We start from the raw sequence: 19292 nt of genomic DNA, 5'->3' as shown, positions 1-19292 counted from the left end.
ATTTCGAGAATAAAGCTCCTAAATGCTTAGAATGAAGGATTTATTCCCTTTTAAAATGAAATTGGTGAAGAATGTTTGCTTCATTATATTCTCTAATCTCTCTAATCAAAATCTTAATGACTTGATCGATAGATTCAGTACATTCTAATCAATCGCAAATCTACCCATAATCCTCGTTATCGAATACTTTGAATGCATGGTCTGATTTTTATTCCTCGTTTTCGATCTTCGTTTGAAGGTGAAAATGATCATGTAATGCGAATTTCTAAACAATTTTTTGCGAGAAATTATCTAACTTTTGGTGATTTAAACATGTCCACGTAATTATTCTTTCTTTGTTGCCAGGTAATTTATATTTCATGGGAATTGGGGAGAAGTTTTTGAATCATGGGCAATATGGGCAAGGCCCATATCAAAGTCTGACCTTCGCTGTTGGAGCTTGATTATAGGGACAGTTAGAGGCCCACAGTCCAATGTAACGGACGGGCTTTAATGATAATGGGCTTGAAAAGAGGTATGGGCCCATGATAATGGGCTATGGGCTTTAATTACTGAAATGATTGCCGACATGCGCTGGGTTTCAAGGAAAATGCCAATTTTTTAGCCTAAGATAGTAAGATCCGAGGGCTTGTTTGTTTTTCTTATCATAAATAAATAAAATTATGTACGACTTAAATAGGTAGTGTTTTTGTCTATTTTTTTACTTGTTTCTCGAGAAAATTTAAATATAAAATTTTCAAAATTTAAACACAAATTTTCTAAAAATAAAATCAACATAAAAATAAAAAACCATTTTAAATTTGAATAAAGGAAAATAGATAAATTTACAAAATTCCAAAACTGAAATTCTAGTACATGCAAGCACTAATTTTTTTTCTATTATTATTATTATTATTTCAAATTATTAGTTGTTTTTAATATTTTTATCTCAATAAACATAGTAATTAATTTTATAGATATTTTTAATATGTAAAAATAAATAAATTTCAGTTGAGGGCATGCAGCATGAAGGAAATATCAGGATCTGAATACACACACAATCATAACCCACAAGAAGCATGTAATCAGTGATTGAATGCTTAACAACATTCTTGTACAAGGAACAACAACTATGTCCCCTTCTCTCCAACTCACCCAGCAATCACATCCTCCAATATCCGTCTCCTACTCTGCTCCTCTATTTGGTTCCCCACTGATAAAATATTCTTATTCTCCTTGCTTCTCTTATCCCAGGTATCAATCCCAATCTTCTACTTGCTTCTCTTATCTTCCTTCCTACTCCATATTCCATGAAGTTCCACTTCGAATAACCATATTCTCTTCCTCACGTCAAAGTTCAAACCCAAGAATATGTACTTTTAAACTGCACCCTTTCATTGAACTTTTTACTGTGTATAGACTTGTATCTTTACATATCCTACCATCTTCATGCTGACAATGCCACAACATTGGCTCACAGGTGCCTTGTTATTTAGAAGCCAGACTGCAAAATGATTGTTTTCCCATTGTATTTGCTTTCCTTCAGAAAAATATTTCCCTCTCCTCCATATGTTTCCTAAGGCAAGTAACATAAAAGAACAATCACAGTTAATAAATTGAGCTCTAGAAACCTCCATCAACTTTGACCTTAGCCTTTTGATTCTGCCAATCTTAATTTCCTACTCTACTACTTAATTCAGAGTTTGAAGATTGAAAAAATAAAAAATAGTAATTAGAACAAGAACACCAACACAAAAACCACTACATTCGCAATTTAGATCTTACAATTCAACTTATCAAATCAATCACAGAAAAGGCACAGCATAAATCAACAGAATACAACAGTAACACACACAACACTCAATCAAAGCTAGACTTCAACGAACTTGTATCACACCATCAACAAACACCCAGTCATTCTCATGACAAATGCAAACTGCCATATAACCATTTCATTCATCTTCAGCATCATCATCCACCATAACCCTTCAATATCCAATTAATAAAACACAAATCTCTTATTGGACCATAGTTTGCTTGGGAAAGGATGGGGATCATGGAATTTGCAACCTCTCTGTCTAAAACAAGGCATTTCTTGGAAGGTGGAATTTGATATTTTCCACAGAAAATAAATCCTTATGGAAACAAATCATAATAGAAAAGTTTGGAGAGGAGGAAGGGGTGTGGTGTTTCAGAGAGGTGAGAGTGGAAAGCCATCATAAACAAATGAGAGGGGTATAAAAAGCAAGTCTCGCTCTTCTTTTAGGAATAGGAGAAAAGTTAAATTTTGGAAAGACTTGTGGTGCAAGGATCCAACTTTGGAAGAAGCCTTCCCAAACTGATTCTCTTTTGCTTCTAACAAAGATAAATGGATGGCAAAGGCATGGGAGCAGGTTGGGGAAAGGGGTGGTTGGAACTCCTGTTTTCCTTGGCAGTTTAATGATTGGGAGCTTGATAAAGTGAAGATTTTCTTCAAAAACTACAATTGTTGTCAATTAAAAGGGAAGTGGAAGACAAACTGAGTTGGATTGAATCTAAGAGCAGAAAATTTTAAATTAGATCCTTTATTCTTCCATATCTAGGGGATAAAGAGACCTTTTCATGCTAGTGTAGTGTGGAGCTCTTAGGCACTAATGAAGGTTGGTTTCTTTGCCTAGGAAGCATCTTGGGGTAGAATTTTAACTCTTGAACGGCACAAAAGGTGGGACTCTTCCAAATAGGTGTTATTTGTGCAATGAGAAGGAAAAGACAAACCTTTTGCTCCGGCATTGTTTCAAAACAAGAATGTTGTGTCAGATGATTCATTCTCTTTTTGGAGTGGTTTGGATGATGCATTCTTCCATTAGAAGGAACCTATTGGGTTGACATGGGTCTTTTGTGGGGGGAAAAACAGAAAAAAACATGGAGGGCTGCTCTCTTGTGCTTGTTGTGGACTCTTTGGAAGGAAAGGAACAAGATGACTTCTAATGATGTTGAGCAATCTGAACAAGCAATCAAATCCAATTTTATGCATACTTTTGTGAATTGGGCTAGGGTATATACCGAGGACCACACAATGTCTATAATAGATTTTGTAGATTGGCTGATCTTAAAGCAAGGAGAGGGGTTTATTATTTTTAACCTTTTCACCTATATCGGGTGTTCTTTGTATACTTCTTGTGTATTGTGCTACACTTCCTCTTAGGCACTTTTAATATATGTTCCCTTTTGCCTATCAAAAAAATCTCTTATTGGATCAAACCTTCCAAATTCAATGTTTTTTTGCCATTCCAAGCCAATCACAAATTTAAAGCATAGCATACTAGAATAGCATGACCCATAAGTTCCTAACTACAAAATATTCCTCTTCATATGCTGTCTATTAAGCTTCAAACTGCCACAATTTCTCAATCATATGGTTCACTTGATCCAATATAACGTTGTTTTCACTTGTGACTCTGTAATAAACTATTTCCTTGTAATCTTCTGCTTGCAGTCCCCATTCTGACAACCACCATTTACTGTCATCTTCTTCTCTTCATATCAAAGCCATGAAGATCAAACTTCAAATGGCATATCCACTTTACTCGTATATATGAACCCTCTTAGGTTATGCAAAAAGGCATCTTTGTGGCTAGCACTTACTAGTTACTACTTTAATGTGTTTTAAGCACTCTATGCCATGCATTCTGCACCTAGACATTTTAATTTTATTCTCCACAAACCCATAAAATAATTGAACAAAAATCCTAGACTAGCAACTCAAATGAATTCAACTAATGCAGACAACATCTTACTAGATTGAACAATGAACTTATATGGCAGTCTAAGTCATGCTAGGATGTATAACAAGGCAGATAGAAAGTTATGGCCACAAAGCAAATCATCATATGGAAAAACACAAACAACTGAAAAAATATACCCCAAGCAACATGCTGACCCTAATCCCTCTACCAGTAATTGAATCCAATAGTCGTACTGAAATCATGGCATTCATTAACAATAGAAAATCAGCAAAATTACAATAATTACTCCATCCATAAATTAGAAACCTTGAACAAAATCAAAAGAAGTCATACAATATATAAAACTCAAAACTCATAGTAATCAAAACTAACACCGGCTTACAGAAACTCACGTATATCCCTGAACTTACTTGATTGAACACCCCCAAAATCCCCAGAAACAATCCATGCAACCCCTCAAAGTTCATCCTCCATTCTCAAATACTCCCCGATATCCGACTGATGGAGCACAACAATCCCATTGGGGTCCAACTTCCTACAATCCTGAGTCGACTTTGCCGCAATCCCGAACCCCAAAGGCACATCCGACATGGAAAACACCACAACCCCATCACCCGCCACAATGTTCTCCGTAATCCTCCCCAACCCACCTTTCAAAACATGATTTCCGTATAAAAACGACATTTCCGATGTGGGTTTAAGCCAGACCTTGTGCTTGGCATTTGCGGCTAATAGATTCACCGACTGGACGGTGAGATGAAACTTACCGCCCTTGGTGAACTTGCCGATGCACGTGCCAAGCGAGACCAGCTGGGCTCGGCCAATGTTGGTGGCTCGCTTGACCATCGACTCGCTCACGTAGTAAACTCGGTTCTTCTGGAGACGAAAGCAGTATCTGCCAGCGTTAGGATCAGGGCCTTCGTATGATGGGTTTTCGACGATGTTCTTGAGATTGTTGCCTGTGAATTTGAAGAGCTTCTCGAACACTGCCGTAGTCTCGTTCTCGTCCAGTGGCCTCATCGTGCTTTCAAATTCCTCGTTAGGGTTTGGGATGTTGGGGTTTTTAAAATTCTCTCCTCTCCCTCTTTCTCTCCACTCCTTCTAGGGTTCAGGGTTTATGAAAAATACTAGGCTAGGGTTTTGCCGCCACCAGCCAACTTGGAAAGGAAAATAATAATAATAATAAAAAATAGAAAAAGAAAATGTAAAAAATTGAAATTAATAAATTATTTCTATATGTTTATAAATTTATTTAATTTGTTTTTTTTTTATGTTGTATAAAGATTAAATTATTTAATTATTATATAGAAAAAGAAAAATAAGTGTGTTATATCAGGGCTAGGAAAAAGGATATGAAGCCAATGTGGGGCAAGGTCCAAGGCCCAGAGATTCATTTGGGCCGCCCCCTACTATGAACGGGTCTGGGCCAATCAAGTAATTGGGCTGAGAAACTTCACAAATATGTCAACAATAACAATATCAATGTCAAAATATGTGTTCACATGTTTGTTTGAAATTTGAACTTCAACTTTAGAAGTGTTTGAGGAAGAGCAATGTAAGAAAATTTTGTACTAGAATACCCTAAACCCTAATTGATTCAAGGCTTCTACCCGAACATACAGGCCAGGTTCCCACATTCAGTGGAAGAAAGATAGAATTGTTGTTTATCGGTATGGTCTCAAAACTTCTAACCGTATGAATATTGTCTGTTGTAAACTAATGAATTTTCATAACTTTAAAATAAATAAATAAATAAAAATTGAACAGCTACTTCAATCTTTTGGATAACAACATGTGTTGTTAAGGTAATATCCAACTTAGAAACAAATTAATAAAAGAACAAAAGTGGTTATTTCGAGGAACCTTCCTTATAAATTATAAATAGTGGTTGCCTTCTTACTTCCAAGGAAAAAGATTCTTTGAATACAACAACTAAAAATAAACTCTTTTCCATAATAAATAAACAATTCTAATTATTTTATTAACAATAAAATATCAATTAAAAACTTTTAAAAGAATAAAAGTCGTTATTTCCAGGAATCTTCCCCACATACCATTGATTAGTTAGAGAAAGAATACTTTCAACAAAATCCAATATTGTATCCTTACTAATTTTGAACATAAAATGACAACTTTTCTATTCCACCATAATAATAATGATAGGATACCCAAATTGAGGAATTTGTCAAAAAATTGATCATGTGTACATTTATTTTCAATGAGAAAACCTATATATTATTACTTTTATTTATTTATTTATTTTATATAAGTTATTATAATCACTCATTTTCAATTGTACAAATATTATTTATTCCAAACTTAAAAAGTATATTATCCGTTCTAGGTTTATAGAGTCTTCACAACTTTGAAATGCATTGACATAATTATGAGTACATCATTACATCGATAGCATAGTTACTTAGCACATGCATGCTCAAACTTAAAGCCTTTCATGAATCATGGGGTCTTGTGGGGCAAGGGATTGAGGAGGAGTTGACATCAAGGTTTGTCCATTATCATGGTTTCAAGAGGCTGCCCGCGATTGGATCCAAAGGATTGTCATGTAAATATGTAACAACCCTTGCCGACACCAACTGTATTGTTCTCCTTCTTGCTTCAAGTTATGTTTAGAGGTTTTTTGGGAAGCAAAGGAGTGGCTTGGTTGCGGTCGTCTTTCTGCACATCTCCGTGCCGTCACAACATCTCACACCTAAGCAATTAAAAGTCACCCTTGTCACCTCTTCCTTCTTCTTTTGCTCTAATGTTGCCATCCATTGCACCTTTCACATTTTGCTTTTGTTTCTTTTGTAAGATGATATATATAAGTGGTAATTGACTTGTTTTTTAATTTGTAAGGGTGGAATAGATTATAATAAAGTTAAGTTGATTGATACATATACCTACTAATTTAACATCGATCCAAGATATAATTCATTTAATCATGTGGTGAAAAGTTTCGACTTATCACCTTCGTGACCTAACGTCATAGAGAAAAAAAAAAAAAGTTATTTGATTAAAGGGGTCTTTCAAAACCCAAAATTTGAAATTTAACCTCCTATCATTTTTTGGCATCATTTGGACAAAAATATCTTCATTATTTTCTTGTAAAAATAACAATTTCTTTTAAAACCTATATGTAAATACTTAAAATAGAAAATGACAGTTATATAAAAAATGGATTACTTTTTCAGAAAAAAAGATTTTGGGGATTATTTCATTTAACCAAATATTTCAAAAAAAAAATTGATAACTTATTGATCCATTTTCCTCGATTTCTTGTTTGTTAAGTTCCTCATCTAGATATGAAAATTCAATTTCTTCTTCTATTTATTCTTTAAATTATTTTTTAAAATGAGGGTAATAATAAAAACATCCAATATTATGAAAATCTAATCTTAAATCATATTTGGTACATGGAAAATTGGGAATAACATCCAATATTTTGTCCTCATTTCTAGTTCCCTTCAAATAAAAATGAAATTGATGATAAATGGAGTGGTAAAATGATAATTTTAACATTTTTCTTCACTTGATATGCCACCTGTATGTAAAATTTCATTTCTATTACTCATGTTGGTAACTTTGTAACAACCATATCAATATTACCATTATCTAGTTTTTAAGTAAATAAAAAATATAAAGAATTGAGTAGTTAGTTTTCCTTGTACCGTATTCGTCTTCCCATAAATAAACCAATTTCAAATTATTAGAAATTGATAATTCTTTTCAAAAATAATTTTAAAAAATAGTTTTTAAGAATAATTTTTTAAAATTATTTTATGATGTTTTATAAAATAAAAATTTACTTAAAAATTTAAAATATTTTTAACTTATTTTTAATGCTTTTAAATATACTATAAAAAGAATTTTTATACCTAACATTTTATTCTTATTCATTTTACATATTTTGTATAATTATTTTTTAAAATAACCCTTAAAAATAATTTAAAATAATAAAAAAAAAAAAAGAAAATATTTTAGTTTTTATTTTTAAATACAGAAAACGATTTCTGGTTGTAAAAGGTGGTTTTTTTTTTTTTAAACTTTTTTTGTTTTGAGAAAATAAAAAGGTGTTTTAAAAAACAGTTTTCAAACAATCCCTAGTTATTTTAAAAGTACAAAAGCAGTTACTTCCGGAATCTTCCCTAGAAACCTTCCATATTCCATACCTGTGATATTAATTTGAACACAAAATCCAACGGTGGTGATGTTGATACAATACTCAAATTGAGGAGGAGTTGGCCGGAAAATCTATCATTTCTCTGAGAAAGTATACTAGAGATCCAAATGATGGGACAATATCATGGATACATTTTATTTTTGAGAAGAAACCCTACACATTACTATTTTTTTTTTTTTCATACAAATTAATATGATTGTAATAGAACATAGGTAAATTTTCTCGACATCCAAACAGGTAGTAACAAAAGAAAAAGGAGATGATGCAAGAACCAAAGTGAAAAACCTGAGCCCAGAGATCAAAAGTCACCAAATCCACCGTCATCGAATCCGGGGTCGAAGCCACCACCAGCTGCATCGGAAACCAAATCACCGATCAAAAGCCCACCAACCACTCCTCCCAACAGCCCTGCCCCCATCCCTAGTCCAAACTTGCTCTTCTTTGCCGGCTTTTGCACCGCCGGCTGGTACCCGTACCCTTGCTGCGGTGGATATCCGTATCCCGCCTGTGGTGGTGGATACCCATATCCCGCCGGCGCCGGAGGTGGTGGATATCCATACCCAGGCGGAGGGGGCTGCTGTGGCGGATACCCATATCCAGCCGGTGGCGGAGGATACCCCCCAACCGGCGGGTAGGCCGAACTGGAGGCCGCTACGCCGGCAGGATATGCCGTGACCGGCTCATCGGCCTTGGGCACCACCGATGCGGCCGGAGGGTAAGCCATAACGGGCTCTTGAGCCTTCGTCGCCGACTGGGACATGGATTTTTCGCCAAACTTGTAGGACAAATTCAGCTCGCCTTTGGGCTTTCCGGAAGGTTTTCTGACCTGATAACTGACGAACTGAATGGGTTTGGATTCGCCGGCTGGGTCGAGAAGTTCTTTGATAGGGACGTTGACTTCGCCGATGTCTTTGTCGCCGAGAGTGCGCTCGCAGCGGAGCTTGAAGGACAGAGTGAGGCGGTTCTGCTGAGCGGCGGATTCGTCGACGGTGAACTTCATTGGGAAGTTCCAGGTGGGGTTCGTGCCGCCGTCTCTGTCGACGGGGGTTTTCTGCTTGGAACGAGAGTCGCCGTTGATAGAAACGACGACGTAGACGTCCATCTTGGAGATAAGGTTGACGTCCTTGAGGTCTTTTGCAGAGATTACATTGATCTCCAATGTCCTGTACTCCATATCCGAGTGCTCCAAAATCTAGAGAGAAAAGAGATCGCGAGATCGCTAGAGAGAGAGAAAGAGAGGATATGCGGAATGTCCAACCACGAATTGGGATCTCTAATACAAAACGAAGTCTGCTTCGTCAACGCTTGCACGCCTTTAAAGTTTAACCCAAGCGACGGGTTAATTGCATTGAAATCAAGTGACCATGGTTATTGATTGCTTGTTTATCATTAACCATGGTTAGTAATCTAGTTGAACATTTTTATTATTATTATTTATTTATTTTGAATTTTTATTTAGCAAATTTTTCGCATACTATCTATGAATAACATCGTATGTATATGTGCAATGACGTTTGAAAATGTCAAAACCCACTGTCAAGTTGGATGTGAAAATTCATACGACAATGATGTCTGAGTTGACGCGACCCGTGGTTGCGCTTCTTGGAAAGTAACAAAAAGCAGACACGCTCAACACGCGTTTCCTTTTGCAATAACGCAGTCATTTCCCAAATATGGAGGCAGCAAGCATATCATCTTCGCATGATGTTTGGCCCACTCACCCAATCTACCTTTATGCAAGGCAGGTTACTAAAATAAACATCATACCAAACGGGCCCATTCGAGATTCATCTAGTCTATTAGACTCAGTCGTTTTATACCCTTCCTTGGGGGCCCTGCAATCCAGCGTCTTTCCCATTGTTTATTCGGATAAGGTTGACCCATTGGAGGCCTCAAACCCCCTTGGAACTCCATTTGCCATGCTGTGACTCAGTCCTATGTCCACTTTCTCAATCGACCAAAATCCAAATTTAAAAACCCAGTAAACTTTTTGTACCACATTTCTACGGAGTCTATAAAAACCAGAATATGAAACGTTCAAGTTTATGTCCAAATATATAGGGTAGTGGGCATGTGCAGGACTACCCAGAAAACAGATCAACATACCCGCATCCTCCTTCTCTGCAATCTTTCTGACAGTTTCTTCAACTATCAACTCTGCTCTTTCAGTCCTTGTACATGAAGATCCACGGCCATTGCAGATGGGAAGCTGGAGTCTGGTGGGTCTCATTAGAGAGGCTGGAAGGTGTTATATCCTTGTGACTTGATTCGACCAACAGTGTCTTCACACCTCTTCAGAAGGTCTAACATCCTACGGGAGAAATCTCTTGGGTTGGGGGCCGAGGCGTGGACATTACAGCCTGCATCGGGCTGGGTCATATTTCATGGTAGGAGCTTTGTCCCAGTGACCAACTTCACTATGCTCCTGCACATTGGGAATCTGGGAGGAATGGCAGGTGAGAGAGGCAGCTACATTTGTGGACTTCAATATTGGATCCAAATTAAATGTGTTCTCCAAAACCATCTTGCCTGATTCGGGTAATTGAGAGGCTGGCAATTCATAGGCTCTCAGATGATAATTAACCTTCGGACTGCCAAAAAAGGAACTGTTTTGGGTGGCAAAAGCATGTGCTTCCTGGGCATCACGCTTGTATTTGAACACAACCTGACATGTTGAGGAGGCCCAAAATACACGAGTGGCGGAGGGATGAAGAGGCCCAAAGTCTACAAATTTTGCTTTCAGCTCAGGAATTGAGGGCAGGGTTGTTTCAGGAGGGAACTTCATCATTAACATTGTAGGTTCAGCAGCCCCAATCCGAGCTTCTTCAGGCTTATTATCATTTATTGGCTTTCTTGGAACTACTGTACTCATATCCTTTTGGCCCATTGTAGGTTCAACAGTCTGGACCTGAGCTTCTAGCTTCTTACTGCCTTTGTTAGAACTCTAGTGCTCATCACCACCTTCCGATCCAGTGTAGGTTCAGCAACCCTGATCACATCTCCTAGCTTGCTATTACTCATTGGCTTTGCTGGAACCATTGTGTTCATCTCCTTCAGATTTCCTCTCTGAGCCTGCAGAGGCTTCTGGTTGCCGTATGTATTTCCCACCTCTAATAACTTCAGCCCTCTGAGTCTTGATGACGACTCCTCACAGTAAGTGCCTTTCAGTCAACAAGAGAGCAAAGTGGTACATGATGAGATGAAAAAGCTAGAAAGCATCCAAATGTAGAGATATTGATCGTACAAATTCTACCCAGGCACACAAGACAATACTCAATGAGACGATTTCAGGAAAACTTAAAAGCAGAGCCACCCTATCAATCAGTTTCAGAAAAATTTACAGGCCTATTGTCAGCCCCTTAGCCACTTGATTCAGATCCGGAGAAGGTGGGATGTCGGCCGAACAGAATGGCGGCTGTGAGACATTCGGAATAAGGTAGAACGCTGGCCAGACAGAATTCCCGGATGAGAGATATCCGGATGGAATGTCGGCGGACCGGCGCCGAATGTAAGATGTCCGGGTGGAATGAGGGATTCCTGTCCGGGTGGAATGAGGGAGAATTTCCGTCCGGGTGAAATGAGTGATGCCATGTGTCGCAAGGGGCCGGATCCACAGTGGGTGGTTGTACAAGCAGTTGAGGGTAGTTCTGGCCAGTTGCATGATCACTTAGTTGGCTCCAAGATTTGAATTGAGGGAATTCAAATGTGTAACTGCAGATGAGTCATTTAAATAGGGCTCCTGTAGCCTTGAAACAGAGGGTGAGAGTTGGGGAAAGGGTTCCTTCTCGTGTGCCTTGGGTGAGTGCATTGTACTCTGGTTCAAGAAGCAATTTTATTTTGTATTGTAAGAGTGATTAATACAAGTTGGGAAAGGATTTTCCTGTAACCTCGTGTGTTCCTGTTGCTTTGTGATTTCTGTATTCTACTCTGTTCTTCTAAACATTGGGAAGGGAAAGGTTGGCTAAGGAAGGGTCCTTAGCACCGCACACTTGTGGAAAATCTAAGGTGATTTTCGAGGATGTGGCAATTGGCATCAGAGCAAGCACTAGAGATGGCTGGTGGTAGTGCAATGGAAGCCTTACAGGAGAGGATGACTCAAATAGAAGAGGCGTTGGGAGAATGGCCACGTGAGGATGGCACAATGGCTTCATGGGCAGAGCACACCAGGGGAGAAGTCCAAGCTCAGAGGAGTATGTTGGAGTCTCATGACAATTTCTTTGAGGAGAAATTAGCTGAGTTCAAAACTAAGATGCAGTCCCAGATTGATGACTTCAAGGAGACCCTGCAGTCCTATGGAGAGGACATCGCCATCCTTAAGAAGGCGGTGTTGCAGGGATCTGCCTCAAGCCCTGAAGCCCCTTCCAAAGTTCGAGTCCCAGAGCCTAAAGGCTTCAATGGCAACAGAAACGCGAAGGAACTGGAGAACTTCTTATGGGACATCGAGCAGTTCTTTAAGGCTGCTCATGTTCCTGATGGCGAGAAGGTTTCCATCACCAGTATGTATCTGACTGGTGATGCCAAATTGTGGTGGCGAACCAGGATGGAGGACGATGCAGAGTCGGGAAGGCCCCAGATCACCACTTGGGAGACTCTCAAGAAGGAATTGAAGGATCAATTCCTTCCCACCAACACTGCGTGGTTGGCCCGAGAAGCGTTGAAAAGGCTCAGACACACCGGAACCGTGAGGGAATACGTCAAGGAGTTCAATTCCTTGATGCTAGACATAAAGAACATGTCAGAGGAGGACAAACTCTTTAACTTCATGTTGGGTTTGCAAGGATGGGCTCAGACGGAACTACAGAGGCAAGGAGTTCGTGATCTCCCTGCTGCCATGGCTGCAGCAGACTGCTTGGTGGACTACAAGATGGGTGGTGCCATCTCCACCACGCAGAGACCCAGGTCAGAAGGGAGCAAGAAGGCTAAGATTGAGGGCAAGGCTTCTAAGAAGCCCGGGTGGAAGAAACAAGGCAAGAAGTCTGCTGCAGGAAGAAAGCCAGTGGAAGAGACCACTAAGTTCGTGCAGTAGACCACCCGGATGGCTGGATGTTTTATCTGCAATGGCCCTCATCGAGCCAGAGACTGCCCCAAAAGGGAGAAACTCTCAGCCCTTGTGACTGCAGACGACAAGGGAGACTATGACTCGGAAACTGCTCCAAGAGTCAACTCACTGCAACTTCTGAACGTGATCAATGATGAGACCCTAGTCCAGAAGTCTCTGATGCATGTCCATGCAGTGGTGAATGGTGTGCCAATGAAGGCCTTAGTGGACAGTGGTGCCACTCACAATTTCGTGGCCACCAGAGAAGCAACCAGGTTGGGACTGAAATTGGAGGAGGACACCAGTCGGATCAAGGCATTCAACAACAAAGCCCAAAAGATCCAAGGGGTAGCCAAGAACGTCCCTATGCAGATTAGTGACTGGAAGGGTACGTGTAGTTTACTTAGTGTACCTTTGGATGATTTTGATTTGATCTTTGGTGTAGACTTCCTCTTAAGGGCCAAGGTGGCCTTGATTCCACATCTTGGTGGATTGGTGGTGTTAGAAAAGAAGCAGTCTTGCTTCGTGAGGGCCTTGAGGACGAAAGATGGTGGTAAGGGACAGCCTGAGATGTTGTCTGCTATTCAATTGAAGAAAGAATTGAAGAAGGGCCAGGGGACCTATGTTGCAGCCTTGATCGAGATCAAGGAGGGACAGTCTGTGGAAGTCCCTAACTCAGTGGTCAAGATCTTAAAGAGTTCAAAGACGTGATGCATGCAGAATTCCCCAAGGAGTTGCCACCTCGGCGACCCATTGACCACAAAATCGAGCTGCTACCTGGAACAAAGGCCCCGGCTCAAGCCCCTTACCGGATGCCTCCTGCAGAGTTGCTGGAGTTACGGAAGCAACTGAAGGAGTTGCTGGATGCAGGTCTGATCCAGCCCTCAAGGGCCCCATATGGTGCACCAGTGCTTTTCCAAAAGAAGCATGATGGCTCTCTCCTCATGTGCGTGGACTATAGAGCACTCAACAAGATGACCATAAAAAACAAGTACCCGATCCCCTTGGCTGCTGAGCTATTTGACAGATTGTCAAAAGCTTCTTACTTCACCAAGTTGGACCTGAGATCAGGTTATTGGCAGGTTCGAATTGCAGCCGAAGATGAAGGGAAGACTACTTGTGTAACTCGGTATAGATCATACGAGTTTTTGGTAATGCCTTTTGGCTTGACAAATGCTCCTGTTACATTCTGTAATTTAATGAATGATGTTCTATTTGATTATTTGGATGCCTTTGTGGTAATGTATCTAGATGACATTGTTGTTTATAGCAAGACACTAACAGAACATGAGAAACACTTGAGATTAGTGTTTCAGAGATTGAGGGAGAATAGGTTTTATGTGAAGCCAAAGAAATGTGAGTTTGCTCAGGAGGTGATCACATTTCTAGGACATAAGATCAGTGCAGGACTGATCAAGATGGACAAGGGCAAGGTACAGGCTATTATGGAGTGGTCAGTCCCTACCAAAGTGACGGAGCTGCAGTCCTTCCTTGGCTTGGCCAACTACTACAGAAGGTTCATTAAGGGGTATTCAAAGATGGTGTCTCCCCTTACTGGCCTGTTGAAGAAGGACAACACATGGGATTGGAACATACAGTGTCAGATGGCCTTTGAAGGCCTGAAGGAAGCCATCTCCACTGAGCCTGTGTTGCGGTTGCCAGACCTGGACTTACCCTTTGAAGTCCAAACAGATGCCTTTGATAGAGCCTTGGGTGGAGTATTGGTGCAGGAAGGGCATCCTGTGGCGTTTGAAAGCAGGAAGTTGAATAATGCAGAGCAGAGGTACTCCACTCACGAGAAGGAGATGACTGTTGTGGTGCATTGCTTGCAGCAATGGAGGCATTTCTTGCTGGAAAGTATCTTCACTGTGGTCACTGATAATGTGGCCAACACTTTCTTCAAGACCCAGAAGAAGCTGAGTCCCAGACAAGCGTGATGGCAGGAGTTCCTGGCCGACTTCAAATTCGAGTGGCTGCATCGACCAGGAAGGCATAACACTGTGGCTGATGCCTTGAGTAGGAAGGAGGTAATTGCCTACATCACGGCCCTCTCTGAAGTCATCTCTGACTTCAATGAGAAGATCAAGCTAGCTGCGGAGCAGGATGCTGCAGATGGTAGACTGAAGCAGCAAGTAAAAGAGGGAGTGATTAGAAGGTATTGGCTAGAGGGTGACCTCCTTGTGGCAAAAGGAGGAAGATGGTATGTCCCTGCAGGCGGTCTGAGGAAGGATTTGTTGCAGGAAACCCATGATTCGAAGTGGGCAGGTCATCCCAGAGAAGAGAGGACTCTGGCGCTGCTAGCCAGATCCTATTACTGGCCTAAAATGGGTGAGGGTGTTCAAGCATATGTGAAGTCATGTCTGGTCTGTCAGATGGACAAGACTGAAAGGAAGAAGGCTGCAGGGTTGCTGCAGCCCCTTCCCATTCCAGAAAGACCTTGGGAGAACATCTCCATGAATTTTATCACTGGATTCCCAAAGGTTCGTGATTTCAAATCCGTCTTTGTAGTGGTAGATAGATTTTCTAAGTATGTTGTGTTTATACCTGCCCCTGAGGCTTGCCCTGCGGAGGAAGCTGCCAAGTTGTTTTTCAGTAATGTGGTGAAACATTTTGGGTTGCCTAAGGACATAGTCAGTGATCGAGATGCACGATTCACAGGCCGGTTTTGGGTTGAGCTGTTCAGACTCTTGGGTTCAGAGTTGAAATTCTCAACAGTCAACCATCCTCAAACTGATGGACAGACGAAGAGAATTAATGCCTTGCTAGAGGAGTACCTCAGGCACTATGTGACAGCAACACAAAAGAACTGGGTGGACTTAATGGATACTGCTCAATTGTGCTACAACTTGCAGAGAAGCTCAGCAACAGAGATGAGTCCCTTTGAGCTAGCTATTGGGGTGCAGCCACGGATGCCTTTGGAGGTGGCTAAGCAGAAAGCTGGAGGAAGTAATCCAGCAGCATACAAATTGGCTCAGTCCCGGCAGGAGATGTTCGATGAAGCCCGGGACAGTCTAAAGAAGGCAGCTAGACGGATGAAAAAGTATGCGGACCGTGACCGCAGACCCTTGGAATTTCAGGTTGAGGACAGGGTCCTCCTGAAATTGACTCCTCAGATCTGGAAGAAGATCAGCAACAAGACAAGGCAAAGAGGTCTAATTCCAAAGTATGACGGACCGTTCGAGGTAATCAAACAAGTTGGGCAGGTGGCCTACATGTTGAAGCTGCCTGAAAGGCTTAAGCTTCACCCGACTTTCCATGTAAGCTTTCGGAAGCCTTACCATGAGGATCTGGATGCAGAGAGGGTGCAGACAAAGCGAGCCCCTCCCTTGGTCATGAAACAATTTGATCGGGAGATAGAGAAAATCTTGGATCACAGGACCATGAGATATAGCAGAAAGAACCGGCGAACTGATTTCTTGGTTCAGTGGAAGGGGATTTCAGAAACCGAAGCTTCATGGGAAAGATATGTTACTTTATGGCAATTTGAGAAGGAGGTCCAAGCATACTGGCAGTCTAAGTCGACAAGGGCGTCGACTTCAGCAGGCGGGGGTGAATTGTCAGCCCCTTAGCCACTTGATTCAGATCCGGAGAAGGTGGGATGTCGGCCGAACAGAATGGCGGCTATGAGACATTCGAAATAAGGTAGAACGCTGGCCAGACAGAATTCCCGGATGAGAGATATCCGGATGGAATGTCGACGGACAGGTGCCGGATGAGAGATATCCGGATGGAATGTCGGCGGACCGACGCCGGATGTGAGATGTCCGAGTGGAATGAGGGATTCTCGTCCGGGTTGAATGAGGGAGAATTTCCGTCCGGGTGAAATGAGCGATGCCATGTGTCTCAAGGGGCCGGATCCACAGTGGGTGGTTGTGCAAGCAGTTGAGGGCAGTTCTGGCCAGTTGCATGATCACCTAGTTGGCTCCAAGATTTGAATTGAGGGAATTCAAATGTGTAACTGCAGATGAGTCATTTAAATAGGGCTCCTGCAGCCTTGAAACAGAGGGTGAGAGTTGGGGAAAGGGTTCCTTCTCGTATGCCTTGGGTGAGTGCATTGTACTCTGGTTCAAGAAGCAATTTTGTCTTGTAAGAGTGATTAATACAAGTTGGGAAAGGATTTTTCTGTAACCTCGTGTGTTCCTGTTGCTTTGTGATTTCTGTATTCTACTCTGTTCTTCTAAACGTTGGGAAGGGAAAGGTTGGCTAAGGAAGGGTCCTTAGCACCGCACACTTGTGGAAAATCTAAGGTGATTTTCGAGGGTGTGACACCTATCATCAAAACCCAACTATGATTAGAATTTTTTCCTCTCCCTCCCCTGTCCCCCCAACTCTCCTTTTAGAAACTTAGATACAACATGTTATAGCAGCAAACCCTGATTCTGAGATGTTAAATTTCAAATTGAAGTTTAAAAAAAAAAAAAAAAGCATTTAATGTGTGAAAGTAATTTCTTTCCTTCTTTCTTAATGTACAACAAATCTAATATTGCTTGATATCTAAGCTACAGATTGGGAATGTCAATGTTTAAGCAAATTCACAATTCAAATACCGACTACAAAGTTGACCTCAACGGGCAGCTTTGATTCCCTATAAACCATCAAATACCCTGAACAATTGTAGTCACAACCATCACCACCTCAGAACATTGAATAAATTAGAATTCTCCAAATTGCAATGTGTAAGCCATCTTCCCATGGTTTGGCAGGTTATATTAGTTAAGAAGAATTCTTCAGTAAGCCATATGAGCTGCTTCTTTTTAGAAGCTGTAACAAATAACATAATACTGTGCAACAAGAATAGTAAAGACAGTGCCAACATAAGAACAATAAAAGAAAAGATAGTAATTTAAAATAAAATAAAATAAAACGCCATAACATTGTGAAACAAGATAGTGCCCACATAAGAAGAATAAAAGAAAAGATAGTAAATTTATTACCCCCAAAAAAAAAATTATCCTGAACATTTAATGTTGGTATGATAATGAGCATAAAAATGTTTTAAATCCTAAATAGTAAGCAAGCACTCAAGTTGACAACGTCCCTTCCTAAATGTCAAAACTTATTCAAACCCAAATTTCCCAAGAGTTTGTTGACAGATCTTTAGTTAGGAACTTCATCCACCTCCAAAATTTTGCAGAGAGGAGAAATATTGTAAAACTCAAGAAAAGGGCAATTATTAAAATTTATAAAAATAAAATAAATAATAAATAATCAATACCTTGAGATGACACCTTTTCCTGCTGACCTGAGCCCATTAAATGCCCAGAAACATATTTGAACCCCAAATGCTTGGAAGTGTGGCTCATCAATCTCCTCAAAAACAACCTTCCTATAAGCAAGAATGGTAGACACATTCTTAATTCAATCAATGCTTCTTTCTGCATTACTATTTGGCATCACGGCCAATGCACGTACAAAAGAATGCATCTTAATAGGTTGAAACTCATCTCTGGCCCTTTCAATTTGCTTTGCAGAATGCAACCCCCGATGTTTATACCCATTCACATGAACTGAATAAAACCCTTCAATAGCAGTAGCCAAAAAGCTATTAAGCGTGCAACAATTACACAAAACCCTAAGTGCCGCTCTTCGAGTGACCTCAATCACAGCTCTTCAACAGCTCTCACAAAAGCATCAGCATTAGTTTGTTTAGATTTCTCAGCATAGTGAGAATCAAATGGAATAAGTTCCACAGGGTCAAACAATCCATAGCTATCATCGCCATAAAAAGAAACCAATACCTGACCCTCTCGCTTTGTCCTGCGTGCAGCAGGCTCTGCAAAACCTTCATCAAGTATCTGCCCTGGCTACCAAGGATGTGATTTCACCTTTCCCCACACCATCTCTCCCACTTCATACCCACATCCTGGTATCTTTGTCGTAATTTCTTCAAAACATTAGGCATTTTTGCATCAGTGCCTTAATCTACCTTATAGAACAAAAAATCAGAACCCAAAACTGCACCTTTCTCCGTCTTTTCTTTTCTTCCCTCCCTTTCTTCTGCTGCCGGTCTTTCCAAACAATCATAAGCCACAAAACTTCATTTTCCCTACTTTTTCATACATTTTACCAGCAGCCAAACACACATCATAAGTTCCCACCATTCATAAAAAGAAGAAAATAGTTAAAACCAAAAGTCATACCTCTAGTGAGGATACTATAACATTAGGACATAAAAGTTAAACAAATCAAATTACTGAGAAAATAGAATGGATGAGTAGTGGTAATAATTAAAATGTCTATTGAGAAAATTCAAATGATAAAATTTTTTATAGATATAGAAATAAGAATATGATTATAGATAAGATGTACCTCTAACATATGCACTGTAGGATAACATTGTCACTTGTATTACCACAATAAATTTTAGGTT

General features: G+C 40.3%; 2 protein-coding genes across 2 annotated transcripts; both read right to left on the bottom strand.

Moving 5' to 3' along the window:
• Window positions 1-3934: 3934 nt before the first annotated feature.
• Window positions 3935-4822, bottom strand: LOC117913963 (60S ribosome subunit biogenesis protein NIP7 homolog). The gene has a single exon (XM_034829100.1). The coding sequence runs from the start codon at window positions 4722-4724 to the stop codon at window positions 4161-4163; it is 564 nt and encodes a 187-aa protein (XP_034684991.1). The 5' UTR covers window positions 4725-4822; the 3' UTR covers window positions 3935-4160.
• A 3109-nt stretch (window positions 4823-7931) lies between these two features.
• On the bottom strand, window positions 7932-9153 carry LOC117914644 (protein SRC2-like). Its single transcript, XM_034830060.1, has one exon. It carries the CDS (start codon window positions 9056-9058, stop codon window positions 8183-8185), a length of 876 nt encoding a protein of 291 aa, XP_034685951.1. The 5' UTR covers window positions 9059-9153; the 3' UTR covers window positions 7932-8182.
• Between the last annotated feature and the right edge of the window lie 10139 nt (window positions 9154-19292).

Source organism: Vitis riparia, chromosome 5 (assembly GCF_004353265.1).
Source record: "Vitis riparia cultivar Riparia Gloire de Montpellier isolate 1030 chromosome 5, EGFV_Vit.rip_1.0, whole genome shotgun sequence".
Taxonomy (NCBI): Eukaryota; Viridiplantae; Streptophyta; class Magnoliopsida; order Vitales; family Vitaceae; genus Vitis; species Vitis riparia.
This window is presented reverse-complemented; position numbering and strand designations above follow the sequence as displayed.